The 25882-nt window shown below is 49.6% G+C and overlaps 2 protein-coding genes across 4 annotated transcripts in view; one reads left to right on the plus strand and one right to left on the minus strand.

Moving 5' to 3' along the window:
- The window catches only part of SPC24 (SPC24 component of NDC80 kinetochore complex), a 14137-nt gene extending 12151 nt beyond the window's left edge, over positions 1–1986 (plus strand). For all 3 annotated transcript variants that reach the window (XM_083719877.1, XM_083719878.1, XM_083719879.1), the window contains exons 5-6: positions 1585–1661; positions 1744–1986. In XM_083719877.1, the coding sequence (XP_083576003.1) occupies positions 1585–1661; positions 1744–1850 (184 nt within the window). In that variant the 3' untranslated portion in view covers positions 1851–1986. The remainder of the gene's footprint in view (positions 1–1584; positions 1662–1743) is intronic.
- On the minus strand, positions 1975–24346 carry KEAP1 (kelch like ECH associated protein 1). Its single transcript, XM_083719125.1, has 6 exons — positions 24215–24346; positions 12555–13209; positions 8034–8719; positions 5322–5527; positions 3898–4074; positions 1975–3148 (listed from the first exon to the last, which is right to left on the minus strand). Exons 2-6 carry the CDS (start codon positions 13095–13097, stop codon positions 2985–2987), a joined length of 1776 nt encoding a protein of 591 aa, XP_083575251.1. The 5' UTR covers positions 13098–13209; positions 24215–24346; the 3' UTR covers positions 1975–2984.
- Between the last annotated feature and the right edge of the window lie 1536 nt (positions 24347–25882).

Here is a 25882-nt window from a genome sequence, read left to right on the forward strand (position 1 = left end):
GAACTGCAAGCAGAGGATATGGAGGTACACAACCTGTATCCTGCATCCACCTCCGAAGAGCTGCAGCTCCTACAACCTGCACCCGATGGGCGGGAGGGGGGAAGGGGGGGTTTCGAGGGGGGGATGGATGTCAGGGTTTCAGGGACAGAGAGCGAGGGGGAGGGGTCCCAGGGCGACGAGGAAGAGGACGACGACGACCCGAGGTTGTCAGTGAGTCCGTCAAGTGAATCCGAGGATTCCCAAAAGGGAGCCCCCCTGGTCAGGCCAAGGGGCAGTAGAGAGGGAGGCAGTCAGAAGCAGGGGAACGAAGGGGGAATCCCCAGTGGGGGCTGGAGATCGGGACCGGCCTCTCCGTCGGAACGGAGTGAAGGGGGTGGAGTTGCCAGTGTGTCAGAAAGAGCAGAACAGGGAGCAGAGAGGGGAAGGAGTTCGGAGCAAAACGTCCTGCCGGAAGGGGAGGAGTGTAGTACCGAGAGTAGCGTAACGGTCGAAAGGAAGGTCAGAGGCAACGTACGCGCGCCAAGTTCAAATGTGGAGGCGCGCGGAAATGAGGAGAGCCCTGAGGAGGAGCCTGGTCCCAAAGCACGAAGGAGGGGGGAGCAGGCGGCAGAAGACTCAGCCTCGGGGGGGTCCCGGAGGGAGGGAGCACAGGGGGGCAGGAAGACCCTGCGGAAAAGGAAAGAGAGGAAAAGGTGGAGCAGTACAAGCCTCTTAAGCTGGTGCAGGGGCGGGACTGACTCAGAGGGGACTTCTAACATCTAAGGGTAACAGATGCGGAGCCACGGAGCTTGGATGTAACGACAACAATGTTCTTCAATAAAACCTTTTGTATATAACTTGGACTGGACTTTGGTCTCTTGTGAGCTGGGACCACGGGTGGCTCTGACACTGCTTATATCCTGAGATGGAGTGATTGTGAGTGGTCTGTACAGAAGTGTTGGCCTAGCATCGTATCCCAGGTCCAGCTATAGATAGTGGCTCAATTAAGACATTTTGATCTCTAGTCTAATGCAACCATGGTTTATTGGACTGGGAATGAGGCATAAGCCTGTGTCTATTCTCTTTGTCCCTTTGTGGCTTCTTCCTTGTCCCGTGACACTGAACTGGTTTAAAAGTTCCAAGTAAACTGGAACCCAGTTTTGTTACTTCTCCCTGAGGATTTTGGGTAATGAGCTATCCACTTTTTAATGGCCAGTGGGTGCAACTGGGATATTTCCCCCTACCCACCCTTGAGTAGCCAAGGGACTGAGCCATGAATCAAGAAGTCCTCACATTGTACTTATTTACTTCGCCAAACCCTTATTAGGCACTACAGCCCACATTGTATCTTGGCCTCTGCCCCCTCCACTACTGGCAACTGAGGAGTAATTAGTGACTTACCTTACAGTGCTCTAAGGATGACAACCAGCTTAGGCTTTTGAAGTGCTTTGAACAGTAGTATCGTGCATAAGTAATATTGAGATCAAACAGATAGGATTTTTATGTTCAGGGGGCTGTAGTATATATAATGGATCTCAGCCACAGGTGCCAGAATAGGCAATGATCTGATCTGGGAAGCTTCATACGTTCAATTTTGTCTTACAGGTATATTGTGCACCTTTATTACCAGATCTGCCGCATCGACTGGGACTACTCCTGCGAGCCAACAATAGTCAAAGGAAGTATCCTTCCGCTGCAGGCAAATAGGGGTTCCTTGCAGGGAGGGGAGACAATGTTTTTTTCCTTAACCCTTTTTGCCTTCAGTTCATTATGGGCCAGACATTGCTCAGCCTATCAATCTTGACAGCAGCCAACACTCCCGCAGCTTCATCTGTGACTACCTGTGGAACCTTGTGAGCACAGCCTGGTGAAGGAGATGACCCTTGACGTGAATGTACAGTGGCTTTACCTATTATAGGCGATCATTGTTTCTTTCCCTGTTGTAACATTTGTCAGAGCTGTAAATAGAGCGCAAGAAGAAATAAACTTTCGTACTAATCACAAAAAGTTGCTTTATTTGTGTGAGAAGTGTAATTTAAAAACCAGTTCATTTCAAGCCAGTAAATTTGATGGTAAAAACAAAAACAAAACCAATTGATGCAGGAAGCAGCCTGGCCACGCACTTCTCATGGGGTGGCAATAATTCAAAAGCAGCCAGGGCCCACCTGAAGTCTTTTTAGGGTCCTGTTCTATGTTCACTTACCTTGCAGAACTATCAGCCACACAAGAGCAAACAGTCTGCCCAGTTTTCTTCCTTTTGCAGCATTCTGTCAAAATTTACCAGTTTGAATAGGCAGAGAGGAAACTTTAGAAAAATCCAGACTTGAATTTGATGTCAAACTGTCTGTTCAATAAACATTTCAAATAGGCAGGAATGCTCTATTTACAAGGTATTCCCAAGCGTTCCATGCAAAGGAGACCCCCACCCCCAATAATTAGACTATTCCTTGCCAGACATCTGGAAAGAAGGGCACTGTGAACATCAAGCTCTCGTCTGCAATTCTCATAGGCAGGTTCCTTTTTTAGACGATTCCCAATACAGTCATACCTCATGTTACATTTGCTTCATGATACGTTTTTTCAGGTTGTGTCCTGGGGTGACCTGGAAGTACCGGAAAGGGTTACTTCTGGGTTTCGCCGCTTGCACACAAGCGCCAAATTGCGTCACACACCTGTGCAGATACGGCACTTCAGGTTGCAGGCTTTTCATGTTGCGAATGGGCCTCCAGAACGGATCCCGTTCGCAACCAGAGGTACCACTGTACTAGAATGAGGCAGGGTCAATCGTAAATCACCAGATACACTACCCTGATAAAAAGCTCAGAGCAGGGACTTCAGAGTCACTGCCCCTCATAGGTAGTTCAAATTCAGTTTTGAAGTTTTGCTCATCCTTGGCACTTTTCCTTGGTCCTGGCAGAACAGAACTTAGCACTAGGCTTGTCTTAATACTGAATCTTCTCCCATTTGTTTTCTTTCCTCCATTTGAAAGGAAACTCTGCACTCTCTTAGCAATGGCAGTTCTCATCGCCCTGTTTGCGGCATGGCTCCATGGTGATGGCCACCCCCACCCCACTCCGGCCTGATGTCATGTGGGTCACCTCGGTCCAAGTATCGGTGGTGGGATCATAACATTCAACGCTATCCAGGAAGGTGTGACCATCATAGCCACCTGCATGGGGAGAGAGCCAGCAATTAACACACACAAGAAAATCAAGTGACCATGTCCAACTAATCGCTTCCACCATGCCTGTGCATAGGTAAAAAAGTTAAAGGCCCCATGGCGTTTAAGTCAAATGTGACTATGGGGTTGTGGTGCTCATCTTGCTTTCAGGCCGAGCGAGCGGGCGTTTGTCCACAGACAGCTTTTCGGGTCATGTCACCAGCATGACTAAACCAATTCTGGCACAATGGGACACTGATGGAAGCCAGAGCGCACGGAAACACCGTTTACCTTCCCACCGCAGTGGTACCTATCTATCTGTTTGCACTGGCATGCTTTCAAATTGCTGGGTTGGCAGAAGCTGGGACAGAGCAACGGGAGCTCACCCCATTGTGGGAATTTGAACTGCTAACCTTCCGATCGGCAAGCCCAAGAGGCTCAGTGGTTTAGACCACAGCACCAGTAGGCTTGTGTTAGCACAATAGCTGCGACACCCCCATATTGGCTTGGGAAAACCCTGGGAACAGCATAGGGGAGATGATTTCATCAGACAAGCTGATGGAGCAATCTGTTTAGCCCCACACTGAATTCGTCCCAGTGTCTTTATCCACCATACATATGATCATGTTCTCTTTTAAAAATATAGATACACTAAGGGGGGGGGTAGGTAAAAAAGAGCTATGCCAACCCTGTCTTCTGCAGCCTTTTGTCCTTTTGCCACCTCCCCCCCAGCAGAGAGCTACCCTGGCCAAGCTTACCCAAGACGTAGATCTTGCCCTGGTGCACAGTGACCCCTAGCGCACTCCGGCGGTGGCTCATGGGTGCCGCAAAGGACCAGGTGCCCGCCTCCACATCGTAACGCTCCACGCTGTTGAGTTGTAGTGTGCCATCAAAGCCCCCCATGGCATAAATGCAGTTATTGAGCGCACAAACCCCTGTGGGAGGAAGCAGCCGTGTTAAGACAAACTAGCCTAACCCCGACTCATCCCACCGTATTCAGAGGCCCCACAGATATTTACGGAGTGTCTTGTTTCAAGTGTGAAGTCTTTTGGCTTACCTAATGAAGCATAAGGCATTGTTTCCCAGAGTACCACCCCCCATTTTTTGCATGGCAATCAGCAATAAGGAGACCAAGACCTCGCTGACCAATCGCCAGTAGGAGATGGCTGCATTACTATTGCACAGGCCTCTGCACCAGGAGGGCCGGCCCATCAGCAAAACAAATGGGCCTGTGAGTGCCATGCGACTGACTCATCTGCACTGCAGCTGCACTTCAGCCTCTAGCCTGGGGTGGGGCACCAGATGTTTTCAGACTACAAGGCCCATTGTCTTCAACCATTCACCGTGCTGGCTGGAATCTATGGGAGCTGGAGTCTGGCATCATCTGGCAGGCCACAGGTTTCTCCACCCGAGTTTTAGGTTATCACTGGGAGCTGCTGCCAGGACCATATACCCTAAAGGACCTACATTGGCTCCCAGTACATTTCCGAGCACACAATTCAGAGTGTTGGTCCTGACCTTGAAAGCCCTAAATGGCCTCAGGCCTGTATACTGGATGGAGTGTCTCCACCCCCGTCGCTCAGGTCAGAAACAGGTCCAGCAAGGGTCTTCTGGCGATCCCCGCGCTGCGAGAAGCAAGGCTACAAGGAACTAGACACAGGGCCTTCTCTGTAATGGCACCCTCCCTGTGGAACTCCCTTCCATCAGATGTCAAGGAGATAAAGAACTAAACAACTTTTCAAAGACATCTGAAGGCAGCCCTGCAGAGGGAAGTTTTTGATGTTTGATTTTGTTTTTAATATTTTGTTGGGAGCTGCCCTGAGTGGCTGGGACAACTCAGTTAGATGGATGGCCTATTAATGATGATGATGATGATGATGATGATGATGATGATAATAACAACAACAACAACAACAACAACAACAACAACAATAATAATAATAATAATAATAATAATACCACCACTCCTACTAACACCATTGTCAATCTAGGATGCCCACAAGAGCAGTTGAGAAATTCAGAGAGTAAAACCAAATCTGATCCCTCGACCCAGGGAGCACCCGTGGCCAGATGAGAGCAAAGGGAGTGCATCTCCAATCTTGGCGCAACCAGCAGAGAAAAGACAGCCTTGGTGAAGGTTCTGGGATACAGGAACCCAATTCCTTTCCATCGCCCCACTTACCTGCTCCACTCCGGATGGTATTCATTGGGGCGATCATCTCCCACGTGTCCCGCTCAGGGTAATAGCACTCCACTGAACTGTGGCGGCAATTGCCATCGAAGCCCCCCACCGCGTACAAGAGACGGTTGAGCACAGCCACCCCGACACCAATGCGACGGGTGAGCATGGGCGCCACTAATTGCCACTCGTCCCGCTCTGGCTCGTACCTGGAGGAAGAGAGGGGAGGAGACGCCTCAGGGCATGTCGACAATGTGTGCGCATGAGCAAGGGGCTCAGGCTAGCACAGAGATAAGCAACTGCAGGGAGGGGGGCACCAAATCTTGGCTCCTGTATCCAGAGGTGCTGCGGGAGGGAGGGGCAGCTGCAAAAGACAGGACATGCTTGCAGTCCATGTTGGGACACAAGGCCCTGGCCCCCCAGCACTTCCACAAAGCCATCACTCCATAAAACTAGCTGCTGGCCAGGAAAGGCTGCATTTCACACCTGTTCAGATTCAAATAAGCAGCTGCCACCACCCTCTTGTTCCTAGGGTCTCCTCCAAAACGTCACAGTCAAACAAAAGCAGATGAGCAGAGCCCCTGTGTAGCCCAAAGGTCTCCCCAAAACTCAAGGGAAGATTGTTAACAGTCGGCACAGAACTAGATATCTGGCTTCCATCTGAAGAGAAGATCAAAACCCTTCTGGTTTCAAAGGAGCAAGGAAATAACTGAAAGGCAAATTTCTGTTCCTGGACAATTCAGCAGAGGCCTCTCTGCTGACACCACCTCCTTTATCAGGGGTGTCTGAACAGTCTTAGTCTCTAGAAACCTGCACTCCACACACCACCACCCCTCCCTCTGGAAAGTTGCAAGTTCTTACTTTAAAAGTCATAGCCAAGGCTGGCTGTGTACCTGGCACCCATGCTCAAAACTTGGGTTTTAGAGCGCATTTTCTGTTTTTTCCTTTTTTTGAAAAAGCAAGGATCATTGGCCATGTGACCAACCTGGGTGAGGCACGGTGTAGAAAGAGCGACAGGAAACAAGTGAATTTTGCTCCTGACTCAGAGGGGAACCACCTGCAGCCTGTTTGCTGTCCTCTGACCTCCATGCTGTCTGAAATAGGACAATCAAAATGGCCGCTGTTTCCTCACTCTTGGGTATCTCATGCCAGTTCCCCAACACCTCAGATCGAGGGAAGCAGGTCTGCAGGTACCTTCTTCCAGGTCAGGGCAGAGTGCCAGGGCTTCCTTTGTGGTTCTTTCAGTTATCAGCAATTCTGAAGCCAAGCCACTTCCTGCCCCCGCCCTCAAAATAACCTTCCTGGTGTCTTTTCTTCACATGCAGGCACCTGGGAGAGAAAGAGCACCCAGGCAACCCTGTTGCCTTTGCAATGAGGTCATCAAATTGCCATCAGCTTTGAGTTGTGCATGCTGCTGGCACAGACAGCAGCCTCCTGAGAAACCACAGGCCCTTGCCACCCGCCCAGTACCTGTGCAGGGGAGAGTCCCACAGGGTCATGCCAGATGGGCAGGTGCCCCAGACTAGGCATGGGGGACCTTCGTACGTCCAGACATTGATGGACTACAATCACCCTCATCCATGACCACTGGCTACTGCTGGCTGGGAGTTGGGAGTCCACCAATGTATGAAGGACCACAGAGCTCCCCATCCCTCCCTAGACTCAGCCCCCTTTCCCGTCTGGGTCATATTCATGGGCGTAGCCAGGATTTTTGTTAGGGGGAGGCAGAACTTGGTTGGGGGGCAGAACCAGTGTGATTGGTCAGTTAAGCATTTTTTACTTGATCTAGGGGGGAGAGCTGCCCTCCTCCGGCTGTGCCCATGGCTGTATTTCCTTAAAGGATAATCTGTAGGGAGCCACATGCTGGGGGGGGTGGGGGGTGGGGCCAAAACCAGGCGTAAGCAGGGCCTGTACGAAAGGTGGGTCCTTTCTTTTGAACATCACCTTCCCTTTCCCTCCCTTTCCCCACCAGGCTGCCCAAGGAGGGGCAGATCACTCTTGCTAGGGGTCTGAACTGACTGCTTCCTATTCCTGCAATATTCTCTCCCTTTCAGCTCCTCCCCATCCCTCCCAAGTGTATCTGTCCCTTTCCAAAAGTGCTGGGGCGGGGGGGGGGGGAGAGAGAGAAGGTGCCCAATTTAAAGAGCACCAAAGGTAAACCCACAGCTGCAAAGGAAGAAGCAGGAACACACACACACACAGAGCCCAGCTGTGATTGTTCCTCTGCAGGCTTGGATTTGCTGCTCTGGAGCAAAGCACCGCATTTTTCGCTCTATAAGACGCACCCGACCATAAGACGCACCTAGTCTTAGAGGAGGAGGAAATATTCTCTCCCTCTCTGCGCAGCGCCCCTTCAGCGAAGCGGCAGGAGAAGCGGAGCCCCTTCCATTTCTCCTCCCGCTTTGCTGAAGGGGCGCTGCGCAGAGGGAAAGCTGTGCACCGCCTCTCCAGCAAAGCGAAGCCAGGAGAGCAAGAGGGATCGGGGCGCACCGATCCCTGTTGCTCTCCTGGCTTCAGGGATAGCCGCCCGAAGCCTCGGTAGTGCTCCTGCTGCGCTCCGCAGGCTTCGCGTTGCTTTCGTTGAAGCCATGGAGCCTGCATTCACTCCATAAGACGCACACACATTCCCCCTTATTTTAAGGAGGGGAAAAGTGTGTCTTATAGAGCGAAAAATACGGTGCTCTTGCAGGGCCCTGTTTCGCACCCACCCCTTACCTCTCCACACTGTTGTGATGGTTGCTCCCGAAAGAACCGCCAACCGCGTAGATCATGCCATCAATCACCCCCACGCCAATCCGGTTGCGTGCCACGCTCATAGGAGTGCAAGGAGACCACTGGTTCGTCATGGGGTTATAGCAGTCAATGGCGCTCGAGTCCATGTTGCCGTCGTGGGAGTTGTTCCTCCCGCCCACCGCGTAGAAGAGTCCGCTCACCACGCAGCTAGCCAGGCCGCTGCGGGGCACCTCCAGGTCAGCCAGTCGAATCCAGGAGCCGTCGCAAGGGTTGTAGGCCTCCAGGTAACTGAGAGACCGGTGGTAGTAGCCGCCCGCCGTGTAGATGAGCTGCCCCACTTTGGGCGCCCGGCAAGACACATCCTTGGTGGGCTTGTGCAGGGTGAGGTCCTGAAAGATCTTTGCCAGGTAGTCCTTGCAGCGCGAGTCTGACTTGAGGATCTCACACTTCTGCAGCTGCATCTGCAGGAAGTGAGGGGTGAGCGAATGGCAGCGCACAGCCTTGAGCAGCGCCTGGACGTAGAGCCGCCGGTTCTCGCAGTCGTACTTCACCCAGTTGATGCAGGCGTGGAAGACTTCCGACTCGCAACGCACGTTCAGCTCGTCCCTGCTGATCAGCGTCACCAGCTGGCAATGCGAGAGGTTGAAGAATTCATCCTGCTTGGAAACCTGCAGTGGTGTGGGGGGCAGAGAGAGACAAAGGACATGACAGCAAAACTCTGCAGGAGACGTTTTGCAGATTCGCTAGAGCCCTTCAACACACGACACTTTCCTTGACTGCTCTGCCAGGGGGAGCAAAGTGCCTTCTGGTGCTACGGTGAGACCACAATGAGTGGTGCAGGAGAAGACCAAGTTTAGAGCACCCTTCTCTCTCTCCTCTCCACCCCACCCCCAGCCAAATAAAAGAGTTCTGGGGTGGTGTGGTGGGGTATGAGATTTCTGAGGCTCTCAGATGAGCAAGGGGCTGCATGAGAGATTACTGTATTTTTTACTCCCTAAGACGTACTTTTTTCCTCCTAAAAAGTAAGGGGAAATATCTATGCATCTTATGGAGCGAATGCGTGGTTCCTGGAGCCAAATTCACCATCAGATCACACAGCATGTCCATGGCTACAGCCTGCACATCCGCTGTTTCGTGGGGCCACAGTGGCGCAAAAACATGGTTACAAAGCACAGATCCACATGGATCCTCAAGATTTTTGCATTGGGTCACCCCAAATTCACCATCAGATTCACCATAGCATGTCTGTGGCCACAGCACGAACCACAAAAATCAAACATCCACTGTTTCGTTCAGAATATTTTTTTTCTTGTTTTCCTCCTCTAAAAACTAGGTGCGTCTTATGGTCAGGTGCATATGATGGAGCAAAAAATATGGTATGTTACAAAGCTCCTTGGCTGCTGGCGGTGGTTTTATGGAACTAGCCTTTGTTCCAAGGCCTCTTGATACTGGAGTCGCTAAAAGGACTGCAAGAGCATTCCTAGGAAGTGAAGGAGCAGATTCTACCATTACTGACCACTCTGCTGGGCCATCTGCCTGAGATAACTCTTGGAAGGCAATGGTGAAGCTGTTCCCGTCTTTGCTGTATCGTTGCTTGAGCTGAGTCACCACGATGGCAATGGGCTCATCAGCACATTTTCCAGCATCAACTATGGGGTTGGGTGGCTGCTCCCAGGCACATCAGATGAATGCTGAGGAGTAAATTAGATTCAGCCTGCAAGGAGTAGTACTCCCCCAACTTTTTTAATTTGGTGGGAATTCAGCTTCCAAAACCAGGGACCAGGAGGACCATAAGCAAAATCTGAAAAATGTACAGAGCCTTTTGGCATATTTTCTCTGATTGTTTACATCTGAGAAACCAGCCCATCTCTGACACGGCTCTTCTTTTATTTGGATTTTAATCAAGTACTTCTTTCACCTTTCAGGTGTGAGGGAGATGGAAAGTTTCTTATATTTAATCCCAGACATAAGAAACCAAGGACCCACATTTCCTGGGTGGCAGCTTAAGTCAGCAACGAAGATTTTAACTCCCCAGTCCTTACGTCTGTTAGAAGGGTTATAAGTTGGGCTGTTGGAAGGTGGTTTCTATCAACTCAGGCCTCATAGTGGAAATGCATATGCTAGAAATACTAGCATAAATGCTTTCACTTATTTAACAACACACTTTTGGGTTATCCCAAGCACAGAGGTGTTCCATCTTCATCACATCTACGAGACCAGTAGTACAGAAATGTTTCTGTACAGTCTTTATGTTCTTTAAGGTAAAGGTAAAGGGACCCCTGACCATTAGGTCCAGCCATGGCCGACTCTGGGGTTGTGGCACTCATCTCGCTTTATTGGCTGAGGGAGCCAGCGTATAGCTTCTGGGTCATGTGGCCAGCATTACTAAGCCACTTCTGACGAACCAGAGCAGCGCACAGAAACGCCGTTTACCTTCCCGCCGGAGTGGTACCTATTTATCTACTTGTACTTTGACGTGCTTTCGAACTGCTAGGTTGGCAGGAGCAGGGACTGAGCAATGGGAGCTCACCCCGTCGCGGGGATTTGAACCGCCGACCTTCTGATTGGCAAGTCCTAGCCTCAGTGGTTTAACCCACAGCGCCACCCGCGTCCCTTATGTTATTTAAATGTTCTTAAATATTTAACATTTACTTCTTACTCAAAGAGAACCTACCAAATTCTTACCCTTATGAGCTCTCCCCGGGCATTTGCCTGAACTTGTGAGAGTTAAGACTTATGCAGAGGGCCAGGAGCTCCTCTCAGACCTTTGTGTGTTGAGTGCAAATGGGACCTCTAAGTACTTTCTGCTGAATATGTGCAGAAGTCTTGGCACAATGGGGAATCCTGATAAGGCAGGCAGGCTTCCAGATCCTGCAGAGGCTTCGAAATGCATTCACTGGAAGGCAAAAGGAAGCAGCTGCGAGACCTTTGTGCCCAACATGCAAAGGCCAGGAGGAGCCAGCATTTTGGGGGACCCCTGCTGAGAGTGGAGCTTGACTGTGCTCCTAGGGAAAGAAGCACTGGGCTGCTTTGCACCCAGAAGGTCCCTGGAATCTATGGGGAGAGACAGGAGAAGATCCTGTCTGAAACCCTGGAGAACTGCGGCCAGTCCATGCAGACAATGCTGAGAAATAAATGAATGGTTGGAATCAGTACAAGGCAACTGCCGATGTTCCTTTCCCCTCTATAAACTTTTTAACCACTGCAGCTTTAGGCAAATCCCTGTAGAGCGTCAGTGTTCACAGAACGTCCCGTATGAGTCAACATCTTCTTGCAAAATAAGACAAATTTTAGAACCGGGGGAGGATCTACATATCTGGTTAAGAATAAAGGCTGCGTAAACAGCACTTGCATGAGGTAATGGCACCAGGTTCAGAAGCAATGGCGTTAGAAAGTCCTTTAAGAAATGGCTTGGCTGCACACCCCAAGTTTTGAGGAGGGATAAGCTTGTTCCTGGGACGCGGGTGGCACTGTGGGTAAAACCTCAGTGCCTAGGACTTGCCGATCGCGTGGTCGGTGGTTCAAATCCCGGCGGCGGGGTGAGCTCCTGTCGTTCGGTCCCAGCTCCTGCCCACCTAGCAGTTTGAAAGCACCCCTAAGTGCAAGTAGATAAATAGGGACCGCTTTATAGCGGGAAGGTAACGGTGTTTCCGTGTGCTGCGCTGGCTCGCCAGAGCAGCTTCGTCACGCTGGCCACGTGACCCGGAAGTGTCTTCAGACAGCGCTGGCTTCCGGCCTCTTAAGCGAGATGAACTCGCAACCCCAGAGTCGGTCACGACTGACCCATACGTTCAGGGGTACCTTTACCTTTACCTTAAGCTTGTTCCTGCTGCCACTAAGCACCCTCAGCCTACATAACTATTTCTCCTTACTTCACTTTTCCATTGAGCCAGGCTTTGGCCTCTCAGTTATGAGACCCTGTTGTTACAAACAAGAACATGTGCAGCCCCACATTTCCACACCAAGTTTGGAACACGGGCAGAATGCAGGGGTGGTGACAGAATTTAGCTTCTCACGAGTTTAAGGAGTCTGAGAAGGAGACTCCCTAGTGGCTGTAGAGCTGGAATATGACAGCGTGGAGGCACTGCTTGGTGAATTTCAAGGAGGTGGGGAGTGTTCCTCCATGAAGAGGAGTAGCAGTCTACAGTGGTACCTTAGGTTAAGTACTTAATTCGTTCCGGAGGTCCGTTCTTAACCTGAGACTGTTCTTAACCTGAAGCGCCACTTTAGCTAACGGGGCCTCCTGCTGCCGCCGGACTGCCAGAGCACAATTTCTGTTCTCATCCTGAAGCAAGGTTCTTAACCCGAGGTACTATTTCTGGGTTAGTGGTGTCTGTAACCTGAAGCGTATGTAACCCAAGGTATCACTGTACATGACGAAAGGCAGCCCAATTCATATTCCTCCTGGAGCAGGAGCAGCAGCAGTTATCTCGTGTGACCAGACATTCCCCAACACCCAGAGCATCCCACCCCATGCCCCCCCACCTTTGCATGGGCACTCACCTCCCCAAAATTCATGTAGATGTACTCCCGCGCCCGCTGATGCAGCTCGGTACAGCCAATTTGCTCGGCGAAGTTGGCGATGCCAATGGCATTGCTGGGGTCCAGCTGCTGGGCCAAGAAGGTGCAACAAGCTTTGACCACGCTGTCAATCTGGTACATGACGGCCCCGTTCATGACATGCAGGACGCACTTCTCACCCACCGAGATGGAGGCCGTGTAGGCAAACTCGATGAGCCTCTCCATCACTTTGGGGTGGACGCCCTCGATGGGCACAATCTCCATGCCCTGCTCCCGTAGTCCCATGGTGAACATGGCCTTGAAGACGGGGCTGGAGGAGGCCAGCACGACCTTGTGGGCCTGGAAGTCGGCCGGGGGCATGTTCTTGTACTTGACCCGCAAGGTGACGTCGCAGAGCTGCTGGCTCAAGCGCAGCTGATTCATGATGCTGAAGGCTTGCTTGGTGTGGTCCTCCAGCGTGTAGCTGAAGGTGTGGTTGCCATTGTGCGAGGGAGTCACCTCCGCCTTGCACTCTGGGGAGTACATCACAGTTGCAGCCGCACACTCATCGCACGAAGGAACAGAGGAAGAAGCAGTGGTGGCGCAAGCGGCCAGGCAGCTGTCTACAGGGTCCCTGCAAGCAGCCAGATCTCTGCACCTGCACAAAGGACAGAGAAGCCGAGAGGTCTGGTTAGGCGAGGTGTTGAGGCACAGGGAACATCTCCCTCTTCAGGTTTCCATCCACTTCTTCCTCAGCCCTTTTGGTTTCGGCAAAGGACAGTCCCAAGTATGAGGAAGCTTTTTCGTTTAGGAAAAATATAGGTGAGTCAAAGAGAGGGTAGGATGATAGAGGAAAGTAGATAAAGAGTTTTTCTCCACCTCATAGAATACTAAAAACCCCAAGAACACCCAATGCAGCTGAATGAAAGGAAAGGAAGCGATTCCTTCACACATTCCTTTTACTTAATGTTTTAATGTGTTGCAAACCGCTTTGAGATTTTTTCTTTGAAATATAAAAATGAAATGAAATGAAAAATAATAATAAATCCACTCCAAAAAAGGCACATAGACATTCTGTTGTGGTGACCATAACCTAGGTTTAAGGTGCCATTTGGAAATCAGCTTATATATCTGAGTTTCTAACACTGGATTTGAGCGATCAAAAAGCAGCTTCAAAACAAAAATCTTTACGCAGGGCACAGGAGTATCTCTCACTCGGAGCTCCATATCCGAAGTCCTCCTTTGACAGAAAAAGACGTCCTATGCAGCTCTCATGCGATTCTCTCAGATTAGCAAGACGTATGGACCCCCTTCCCTTCTCCAGGAGACCCTTGCCAGAAGCTAACTGAAGCTCATGCGTACTTTTCATGTCCTCAGTGGACCATTCCATCCAAGGACACCATTCTGAGTGTTTTTTCTCTGTTCCGTCATTCAGTGTTTAATTTCTTACAAATACTAATGTCATTACTACATGGATGAGAATGTACGTAGGACTAAGGTACTCTCAAGAATGTATAACTTGCTGTTAAAATGGAACACACAAGATGAAACGGTCAAATCAGCTATGATAAAATGGGCACAGGATATTGGGCATAATATTATGTTTGAGGACTGGGAAAGGTTATGGACCACTGGGTTGAATTTCACTGCATGTAATGCTTTGAAAGAAAATGTTATGAAAATGATATATAGATGGTACATGACCCCAGTCAAACTTGCAAAAATATACCATTTGTCTGATAATAAATGTTGGAAATGCAAAGAGAATGAAGAAACATTATTTCACCTCTGGTGGACCTGTCCTAAAGTGAAGGCCTTTTGGGAAATGATATATAATGAGCTGAAAAAGGTATTTAGGTATACCTTCCTTAAGAAACCAGAGGCCTTCCTTTTGGGCATTGTCGGTCAGAGGGTGACAAAGAAGGACCGAACCTTTTTTCTGTATGCAACAACGGCAGCAAGGATACTCATCGCTAAATACTGGAAAATCCAAGATCTACCCACGCTGGAAGAATGGCAGATGCAACTGATAGGCTACATGGAACTGGCCGAGATGACTGGCAGAATCCGAGACCTGGGAGAGGAGAGGATGGACGAAGACTGGAAGAAATTTAAGATTTATTTGCAAAAACATTGTAACTTGGTTGAATGTTAAGAAGTATGCTGGATCATAAACAATTTGGCACCACTAAACTAGATGGAGTAATGAGGATAAGCTATTTAAGAATTTAAAATTTTTTGAACAACTACTAGATTATATTTAAATTATTAAGATTTGGTTATAGGGCGTTGGAGATTAGAAAGTTAGATAATAAGAGTGGAATTAAGAGGATAAATTGCTGGCAAAATTTTATTGGAATGAAGGTAGGAGCGGGAGATGAGAGGAAGTCCAAAGAAGTGGTGAAACTATGTTGAGATATATGTTATATTGTTTATTTTTATGTATTGTATTAAAAAAGTCTTAATAAATACCATATAAAAAAAAGAGAATGTGCTTGCGTTAAGAATACACTCTAGAGGACACAAACATAAGGGTCCCTGAACAGCCAACCTCAAATTGTGAGTTACCCAGCAGTATAGAGATAGCTTCCACACCAAGGCAAACTGTGTGCTGTGCTGTGCTCCCCCTGCCCCAAATCTTGTCATCTTCATCATTACTTATTGCTACAGACATAGCTCCCCCCAGTTTCAAAGCGCTTTGCACATAGCAAACTTACAACAGCCTTGTGAGGTGTGCCTTTCTTATTAGCTCAAGATTGCAGAGGGCCGGAGGAGGGGGCACAGAAGCTAAGGCCAAGGGAGGGTGTTTGGCTACAGTGCTCACATTCAGGTACCCTCAGGAATCTTCCATGGGTCCCTGTGCACCAACAGGACTGGCTGCTGATGCTGGACCTGGGACCCCCGTGCAGGCGGCCGGGTGTGCAACAGACAACCAGTTCTATTATACGCAGTGCTCCCTGAACTCACACAGCTCTGGGGTGCTGTAGTGATACTGGGAAATCTTAGCAGGTTAAAACTTTGGCTCATGCAAGAGAAGAGCATTATGGGAGAGCCAAAAAAGCCATAGAATGCTGGGAATGCATATCTAGGTCTAATCGCAGGCTTTCTGTGTTTAAAAGTGTGAACTGGTCATCTCCTTCCAACAGGAAAGAGTTTTTTCTAGCTGATTTGTGGGTCTTGACACCTGGCTGTCTGGGACGCAGATTCAGAGTGAGAGGGTTATCTGGCTAACTCAAAGAATCTGGTTTTTCTTTGGGAATGCTTTAATCTTCAAGGCCTTTTGATAAACAGGATTCAGCTGTCAAGTCTCCTAACAAGCCTGAGTTATTGTTCCTCCATGTAATCATTGGCGAATTGTTAATTAATCTAAGGGACTGATTGGTTCCTAAGTTTTGAATCCACATGGGTTCAAGAGGGATAAAACCTTAGGAAACTTGCAATTTGCAGACCCTTTGGCAGCCCACCTCACCTGGCCATGCGGAGGGCCTGTCCTGATGCCCGGAGGTGCCGAATCAGCCAAGAACTACTTTGAAACTATTATGCTTGCACTTCTGTTCTTGGTGTGAGTATAGTTAGTCATATTAAACAATGTTTTTAATTTCTGTTTGGGATTTGTAAGAGATGTGCCAACTTTTATGTTCTGCATAACCTTTCTTTTTAATAAATTTGGAAAAATGATTTTTTTTCCTGCCTTTGTCTTTTGCGTCTTTCTGCTGGGGAAGCTGAGCTAGTGCCTACTCCACTTAGTCGCCTACCAGAGCCTGTTGGATTTCTGCCTGTGTCACTAAAGTCCAGTAAAGAATGAAGAGTAATCTTCCTCCTTGGGTTACTTTTTGGGACTGTCCTAGAAACAAGGAGGTGGCGGCAGCAAACTACTGTTCTGTTCTATGTTTTGAAAAAGCTTTCACGTGCCTGTCTCTCTTCCTGCCGGGTCCTGCCGGATTTGGAGGACGTGTTGGAGAAATGCTACAGGTGCTGTCGGGAGTTAAGAAATTGAGATGCATCCTCTTTCCTTATGTGATTAAACAAGAATCCCCTCCCCTCACGAGTCAGAATTGTCGTTTTAAGGACTTAAGCTGTGGATTTAAGGCTGTTTGGAGATAAACCTTCGAACCAAAGCATGTTTTAAGAAGAGCGTGGAATGTATAAGAGCTTTGGAATGGCGCAGTTAAAAATGCCGTCGCCATATTGGGATGTTCTGTCGGAGGACTTAAGTCTGAGAGGAGAAAGAGAGAAATAGAGCTGTTTATATATTGTGGGTAAACTCCTCAGAGGGACTTAAGAGCGACAGTTTTACGAGATCAATGATGGAAAGAGCGATGTTATTTATGAAGGTGATGATATATGGAAACCATCTCGATTTGAGGATTGGAAGAACGGAAAATTCACACAGGATTATTATTGGTGTATATTGGTTTAAGGAGACTATCAGAAGAGATCATAAAGAAAAAAGAGAAAATATATGAACAAGATGTGATGTGGAAACAGCAAGATAAGACTGGATAGAATTATGAACTCTGTTTGGACGAATTTGGACATTAACGCTGTAGCAAGAAGATGATCAGAATCCCCCTTCGGATCTTGAAATATGGGTCCCCCCAACAAAATTTAAAATTCGGCTTTGTAATTCGGAATTTATGTGATGTGATTTAATTTGATTTGATTGGCCGGTTAATAAAAATTATTTTAAAAAAAGGGGGGGAAAAAGAAATTGAGATGCATCCATCCACCTCTTCCCCCCTCCAAACTGACTGATTCATTAATTTCCCCTGTGGGAAATTAACAGGGCGGGCAACTTGTAGTCCTGCTGCTCCCACTAGATGACGTCACCAGCAGGGCAAGCCCAGCGGCAGGCGGGTGCTGCTGGATCTGGCCCCAAATGGCTCACCCAAGTTAGAGGAGTGAGATAACAGGAAGCCAGATTTCTGCCCCATATTTCGCTTTGAAAGAAACAAGCCCCCCTCTCATTGCCCAGGCCTAGTTATTTGTGGGGATTTTCTCCCTGCGCATTCTGCAACCTCTATAGGAAGGAGCCCACATACTCCATTGCCCCATGTGATTAGGAGCAGAATAGAAGGGGAGGGCTTGGCATCGGTGCTGAAACACCTCAGAAGGGACGGATTTCCTACAAGAGAAAAGCAGCTCACTGGAGGAAATTGTGCAAACCGTGTGTAACCCCCTCCCTGCTTCCTTAGCAGAGACAGCGCTGTGTGCAAAACAGATATGCACTCAATAGTGAGAGCAGGGCAATCTCCATTCGTGGCTGGCAACCAATTCTTCATATCTGTGGGGGAAGCAGTATTTTCTCCTTCTGCGTGTTCCCTCAAGCAAAACCAGAGGTTCATCCACACTTCCATTAGGCACGCGTCCTCTTTCGTCCGGGACGCGGGTGGCGCTGTGGGTTAAACCACAGAGCCTAGGATTTGCCGATCAGAAGGTCGGCGGTTCAATTCCCCGCAACAGGGTGAACTCCCCTTGCTCAGTCCCTGCTCCTGACAACCTAGCAGTTTGAAAGCACGTCAAAGTGCAAGTAGATAAATAGGGACCGCTCCGGCAGGAAGGTAAATGGCGTTTCCGTGTTCTGCTCTGATTCGCCAGAAGCGGCTTAGTCCTGCTGGCCACATGACCCGGAAGCTGTACGGCGGCTCCCTCGGCCAATAAAGCGAGATGAGCGCTGCAACCCCAGAGTTGGCCACAACTGGACCTAATGGTCAGGGGTCCCTTTACCTTTACCTTTTTCGTCCCACTGCTTCCCCTAGGAAAAGCCGCTGTTTACTGATGAACGGAATAAACATCAATTGGGTTTTCTGAGGACTGACGTTTGTTCCGATTCAGCAGTAAAACCATAGGTTTTCTGGGGAAAGCGGTGGGACTAAAGAAACAAAAAAAACGTCGTGGGCCTGTGTCTAGAAATCACAGGAAAGTGTGGATGAACCCCAGAGAACAAGAAAAAGCTTCCTTTTAACCTGCTGGCCCCCATGCCCTTGATATAGTGTCTCCATAATGCCCCTCAGCTGACTGTTTACTAGCCTTTGCCCTGTCTCAACTCCCCGGAGAGAAGAGCCAAGAGTTGCTGTTCTCACCAAGAAATGAATTGGGTGGGGAAAGAGGCAGTTCAGAAGGAAGGGGTCAGTGTGTGTTTTCTCCAGACGCAAGGCCGATTCACTGGCAGGAAATCATTCCCTGAACTTCCCTCAGCCACCCACACCTCACTCCAGGTCAGGGTGGTTCAACAGGGTGGTTCAATTCCTTTTTTGACGGCCCTCAGCAACATCTGACCGCCCCCTGCCCTCCCAAAGCCTGGCACCCTGCTTAACTGGCAGGGCGAGAGCGGGCGTCAAATTTTGGCCTCGCTTCTCACCTGCCCCTCTGCAGCAAGGCCTTTGCTGCAGCCTTTGGGTTCCCTGTCAAAGTACTCTTGTGGCCCACGAGGTACAAAAAGTTGGGCCGCCCTTCTCCAGGTTATCAAGAGGCCCCTCTTAAGCTGGGAAGGCAAAGATCAGAGACCAACATCACCCAGGCTGAAAGGATCAGAAGCACTCTCTGTCCCAACTTAAGTAAACAAAGGGTTGGCCACTTGGGGCATTTTGCAAAGGTGGTGCCTGCTAATCACTCCATCTCTGTGCTTCTCTTCTTGAAAGGAAAGGGCCTACGAAGGGCAAGATGGAGTCACAACCTTATCTTCTGCTTCCTCCTCCATCTACTTCAGAGTCACTTGAAGCAAGGGATACAGAATGCCTCAGAAGAGGGCATGAAAAACAGAAACAAGTCAGAAGGGTGGGGCAGGAATGTGCAAAAGGATCTTACTAAGTGCCAGAAAACCTGGCAGAAAGTATGTTGGAGAATAACAAGGCGAGAAGTCCAGGACCGGAAGACACCACCAAAATCCCAAACCGTACTGGGAACTGTGGGAGGAGTTCCTCCACAAGTGGGGCAGGAGAACTCTTGGCTCCTAAGGCCCATGAAGCCACCAGACTAAGCTCTTGCTACATTCAATGCAAAATGAAAGCTGTGAAAAAATTCAAAGGCTGCTGAGAAATCTAAAGTTCGTGTGACTCCAAAATCCAAATTTTAAAATTTCCAAAAATAAACACCTGGTTTTGAGAGGAACGCCAGCAATCAACATTTCAGTAGAGTTGCCATAACTGGAAGAGGGAAAAAGAAGATGGTCCAAGCTGCTGCCAGCCTGAGCCAGGGAAAGAGGCACACGAGGCTGCCGCCGTGCCCACAAGCCTCTTTCCCCGGCTCAGACTGGCAGTGGCTGCGGCGTGCAGAGGAGCCTGATCCTGAGCTGCATGAGCCAAAAAGATACCCACCCCCTGGAAAGCTGGACATTTCCTTTAAAATGTAAAAATCCACCTGGATGAGCATGTTGGCACCCAAAACATTTAGGTCCTAAAAATATACCTTTCAAAAGGCAAAATGAAGAGATGTGACTTCAGTATCCTCTGGAAGCTGTAGTGGAGCTACCAGACACACCTCTGTGGGGAGTTCCAGAATCTTGGGGAAGTCACAGAGAATTGGGTTACTTGTTCTTGCTTTTATTTTTGTTGTGTATTTTGTGTTGTTTTATATTGTGATTTTGTGATTATATTGTGAACTGCCCTGAGATCTGCCGGTATACATACAGTTGTATACAGTAGTACCTCTGGTTATGTACTTAACCTGAAAACATTCTTAACCTGAGGTACCACTTTAGCTAATGGGGCCTTCCGCTGCCGCCGTGCCGCCAGTGTGCGATTTTGGGTCTCATCCTGAGGTAAAGTTCTTAACCTGAAGTACTACTTCCGGATTAGTGGAGTCTCTAACCAGAAGTGTTTGCAAGCCAAGGTGTTTGTATCCCAAGGTACCACTGTATAAATGATGATGATAATAATAATAATAATAATAATAATAATAATAATAATAATAGGAGGTCCTCTCCTGGGCCAGCAGCAACTGCAAACTTCTGAAGGCAGAGGAACTACCAAGAGGGACCCCTCTGCTGATATATATAAATAAAATGAAACATTAGAAACAACAAATAATGGGTATTGGTCAAAATCCTCTGCTGACCATAAGATCCAAGAGGGTCTGCAGGGAAGATCCTGGACTGTTTAAGGCATTAAACACCAACACAAGCACCGTGGATTGGGCCCAGAAGCAAATTGTCAACCTATGCAACTTTTTAAAAACAGGATTTACAGTGGTACCTCGGGATGCGAACGGGATCTGTTCCGGAGCCCCATTCGCATCCTGAAGCGAACATAACAAGTGACGGCATGTCTGCACATGTGCGGGTCACGTTTTGCCACTTCCGCGCATGCACGTGACGTCATTTTGAGCATCTGCGCATGCGCGAGCGGCGAAACCCGGAAGTAACATGCTCCATTACTTCCGGGTTGCTGCGGAGCGCAACTCGAACGTGCTCAACCCGAAGCACATATGCGATCTAAATGGAATCCCCACCAATAACCAGACTGCTGCATTTTGGACCGACTGAAGTTTCCAAGTCATCTGAATCCAGTCTAGAGTAGATTCAAGTAATTCGCTTTCTCCTGAAGCTGAACTGCCACCACTTGCTCAACCACCTTGCTTAAAAGGGGGGGGGGGGTAATTGCCACTGGGTGATAGTTGTTTTAACCCTTCTGGGTCAAGGGGGGTCTGCTTAAGAAGGGGGCACACCAACGCCTCCTTTCTCTCTAGTGAAGCATCAACCACTCCCAGCCAACCCCCTGAGGCTAGTTTTAGGAAGCCAAGATGACCAAGGGTCAATGCTGCTATAATCTAAACTGATCAAGTATACATGAACACATCTCCATGGGACTTGGCATCGAAGTCTATCTGAAACTAAGCAATATTGTCCTTAAAGTGTCTTGCAAGTTGTTACTGCAAACCTCTGAAGGTGTCAGAGGTACACTCTCTCGGCCAGGTGACAAAAGCCCATTCACCACTTGGAAAAGCTCTGCCAGAAAACTACCTGCGGGCACATCTCTCGCATCTTTTCAGCCCATCAAATGTGCTTGGAGAGCTCTAAGAAACTGCAGACTATCAAGGACTCTCAGCATCAGAGGTACAGAAATCACACTGTGCAAGGAAAAGCAGCAGCTACGTAGAAGTGGGGACTCAAATGTTCTCCCAGCCTTTCTCTCATTCTGATGGGTTTTGATTCTAGTAAAAATAATGTCAGAGGGGTACTAACTTTTGCAGGCTTATTCACGAAGACACATCACAGCTTCAAACTTTGATTCAGTAATTAAGCAACTAAAGCCTTACTTACTCAGGGCCAGTTTGAATACAGTAAGGCTATGAGTTAAGACCACCTTTTTATGTTTGTTTCTCCTTTGAGGTTCTAACATATTACCTTGATGAAAGAAGAAAATGCAAGTGTGACAGGTGTTCTTTGGTCTGCGAAAGAAGTGGTTTCTCTTGTTTATTCAGTAAAACAACAGTGCCCTCGGTATTTCACAAATGCAACAATATGGAGGGCTTTGCCTATAAGCAAGTGAGAGACCCAAGGTTTCAGATCTTTTGCTGCTATTAGGAAGGAATGAAAGACGCTCCTGTCACAGAGGCCTTAAAAGTCAGGAACTAAGCTGGGCAACTTGGAAGACCAGGGATACCAGTATCTCCCAATGGGGTCTTGCTTGTTCATTTCTTTAGGATTTGACTGTCAGGGGTGGGGAACAATTCAAAGTATTGGTGCTGACCTTTAAACCCCTAAATGGCCTCGGCCCAGTATACCTGAAGGAGCGTCTCCACCCCAGTCATTCACTGAAGTCCAGCTCCAAGGGCCTTCTGGCTGTTCCCTCACTGCGAGGTGAGGTTACAGGGAACCAGGCAGAGGCCTTCTCAGTGGTGGCGCCTGCCCTGTGGAACGCCCTACCATCAAATGTCAAGGAAATAAGCAACTATCCGACTTTTAGAAGACATCTGAAGGCAGTCCTGTTTAGGGAAGTTTTTAATGTTTGATGTTTTATTGTATTTTTTATATTTTGTTGGAAGCCGCCCAGAGTGGCTGGGGAAACCCAACCAAATGGGTGGGGTATAAATAATAATAATAATAATAATAATAATAATAATAAATAAATAATATAAAAATATGTGTGGGGAAACAGCCTATAAGGGATTTAAGTAACTATCTTTAACTTTACGTCAAGTAAAAGGCAGGTACAGTGGTACCTCAGGTTAAGTACTTAATTCGTTCTGGAGGTCCATTCTTAACCTGAAACTGTTCTTAACCTGAGGTACCACTTTAGCTAATGGGGCCTCCCGCTGCCACATTATTTCTGTTCTCATCCTGAAGCAAAGTTCTTAACCCGAAGTACTATTTCTGGGTTAGTGGAGTCTGTAACCCGAAGCGTCTGTAACCCAAGGTACCACTGTACAGTCATACCTCATGTTATGTTTACTTCATGATACGTTTTTTCAGGTTGCGTCCTGCAGCAACCCAGAAGTACTGGAAAAGGTTACTTTCGGGTTCCGCTGATCGCGCATGCGCATAAGGCCAAATTGCCCCATGCAGCTGCGCAGATAGGGCGCTTCAGGTTGCGGGTTTTACATGTTGCGAACGGGCCTCTGGAATGGATCCTGTTCGCAATCAGAGGTACCACTGTACTTAGTTTACAAAAAATTCTTATAAAATCCATTGACCACTTTTTCCTTTCAAGCCTCAGTGGGCAGCAAGTGGTTTTTTTTTGGGGGGGGGGCACTGCATGTAAGTGCAGGAGAGTAAGAGGGGGAGTTGTGTGCTGGCTCCATTGTGGTTGTCAAAGGCCTACCCCCATCCTTCTGCCAGGGAACTGCAGCCCAGTTCTATGTACACATTCAGCAGTTTCTTCCACATGCCACAAGCCTACTCGAGAGGAAAAACTTAGGCTCGAGTGCCCAGATTTCCCCAATTAATTTCTGAGACACACAAGGGGAGCCTATGCCCCTCCCCCCTGCCGGCCATGCTGTCTGGGGAGATGGAGTCTGTCGGCAACATCTGGAGCTGACCCCTTACAACCTGAGGCGCGTATGCCCTGGATGATGCACCTCCAGGATCCTGCACCCCCAGCAAGATCTCTTGATGACATCACCAGGGATCCTGGGCCACGCCCATCACACGGGGCACCCTTCAAAATACTGCCAGTTGTGCCCGACCCTAACTTTCTCCCTTCCCCACCCCGCCCCCCGCCCCTCCTCTTACAACCCCACGGTCCAAAGAGGCGCCTCCCCATAGCCAGCCACCCTCTCCAGCTCGCCTACCTGCCCCATAACAAAGGCACAAAACTCTGGCCGGGATGCATCTTCCCACCAAGTGCAAAGAGCTCAAGCAAAACCACAAAGGCAGAGCCCCCTCCCGCCCCTGCGCTTTCCTCCTCGGGGGCCTGAGAGCCCCCACCCCATATGCGCCCCCCCCCCAGGCTCGCCGCTCACTTCCAGCTGCATTAGGAGGATGACTCTTGTTGGTGGAAGTTAAGGATAGGGGCCTTCCTGAGCGGAGAGCAGGCGGAAGGCCTCCCCAGCCCGGGCACGGCTCCCCCCGCCAGGACACAGCTATGGGGAGCCCGCAGCTCGGGCCTGAGCCCAGCACCCCTGGCGGCCCACGCGGGTTGGGGACGAGAAAGAAGAGTGGGAAGCAACAGGCCGCCCTCTGTGCATGTGCAGAAAGCGGCGCGGGGAGCGCGGCGACCACTCACCCGCCCGCGGCTGCCCTCCTCGCCGCCGCCGCCTCCCTCGCCGTCCTCCGCCGCCCGCGCGGGCGCTCCGCTCGCCCTCCATAGCGCACGCCGCCGCCGCCAGTGCCGCCGCCGCCGCCGCGGGAGGGAAGGCAGGAGCGCGGGGCGGAGGGAGGAGGAGGAGGAGGAGGAGGAGCGCGGGGCTGTAAGTCAGCATGACTAAGCAAGAGAGGGAAGCGGCCGCCCCGCTTCACAATAAGAGTCCCCCTCCGGCCAGAGCCGCGCAGCCAGAGCCCGGGCGCGCCTGGATTGGCCGAGGGAGGGCGCGCAGGGAGGGCGGAGAAGCGGGCCTGGGCAGAGGCGGGAGGGGAGGGAGGAAGGAAGGAAGGAGACACTGGGGGGGGGGGGGAGCGACAAGCAGCTGCTCCATATAGCTGTCAACTTTCCCCCTTTCTTGCGAGGAATCCTATTCGGAATAAGGGAATTTCCCTTAAAGAAAGGGAAACGTTGACAGGTATGAGCTGCTCCCCGCGCGCAGCCCTGAAAACATGCGCAAGTAGCAACACGTTCCGTTGCTGTCGGGAGGTCTTGCTCCCGGGCGTAGGATCGCAGCCTTCCGTGCAAGCAGAGGCGACGCGCTCTGCCTTTGCTCCTAGCCGCGAGGTGTAATCCGACGCGTGTCTTACTTTCCCTTTTTCTCCCCTGCGACTCCGGATGGACCCCCCCCCCCCCGCCGCGCCCGACCAGCCCTCGAGCAGATTTTGAGGGTGCCAGCGGGGAAGGGGGCAGTTACGTTGCGCACGCGGAACAGCTTTGGATAAAGCCTTTGCAACCATAGGAGCCGAGGTCCTCCAATAAAATATTTGAGGGCGTCTGCCTGCCCAAATTTTATGGGCATTGCCCATGGGCGTAGCCAGGGTTTATGTTAGGGGGACAGGACTTCTGCTAGTGGGGGCAGAACCGAGCTATTTGCGACTCAGTTGCTCAGTCAGTTGCCGTAAGTATATTTATTTACTTGATTTAGGGGGGCAACTGCCCCTTGCACCCCCCCCCCGGCCAGAGCCGTAGCTAGGTGATCTTGTGTCCCTGGCAGAACTGTCCGGATTACGCCCTCCCCCATTCAATTCACCCTCTGTTTAAAACCTTATTTTATGAGGCAATAATATTTTTATTTATGGGCATATTTATGGACATATTTTCCAGCCGATTTTGCGCCCCTCCCCTCGACTGTACCCCTGGCTGGGGCCCACCTCACCACCCCATAGCTACAGCGCTGCCCCTGGCTATTACTTAATTAAACTTGATTTAAGTTGGCACCCCTGCTTGCAGCATATGGGCAGGATTGACCTAAAGAGCACTGCAGGAGGGCACCCCCTCCCCTCTTGCTCCCCATGCCCAAATTATTTCGGAGGGTATACGGCAGGCAGGCGGAAGTGAGCAGAGTCACCCCACCTGGCAAGCAGTGGTGGGACATTAGATTTGGATTGATAACACATTGTGCATGCTGTTAGACAACAAAGGTCTCTGGACAGCTTACGATAATGAAAATGTTAGTCCCAACTATAAGCAATAAAATATCCTCATAACAGCAGCGAATAATCTTGCAGAAGCACCAAGAAGTAAATAGGCTTTAGATTTTAAAATAAAGTTTTTCTAAAGGCCTGAGGAGATAAAAAGTTAATTCACCTG

This window comes from Podarcis gaigeae, assembly GCF_964106915.1.
Source record: "Podarcis gaigeae genome assembly, chromosome: 17".
NCBI lineage: Eukaryota > Metazoa > Chordata > Lepidosauria > Squamata > Lacertidae > Podarcis > Podarcis gaigeae.

Bases quoted from the DNA above. Each gene is read 5' to 3' on its own strand.
- KEAP1 (XM_083719125.1), bottom strand. From the start codon at position 13,097: ATGTACTCCCCAGAGTGCAAGGCGGAGGTGACTCCCTCGCACAATGGC. The intron at 8,720-12,554 runs GTGAGTGCCCAT...ACACCACTGCAG, and splicing joins TCTACATGAATTTTGGGGAG to GTTTCCAAGCAGGATGAATT. The intron at 4,075-5,321 runs GTAAGTGGGGCG...TTCCTCCCACAG, and splicing joins TACCATCCGGAGTGGAGCAG to GGGTTTGTGCGCTCAATAAC.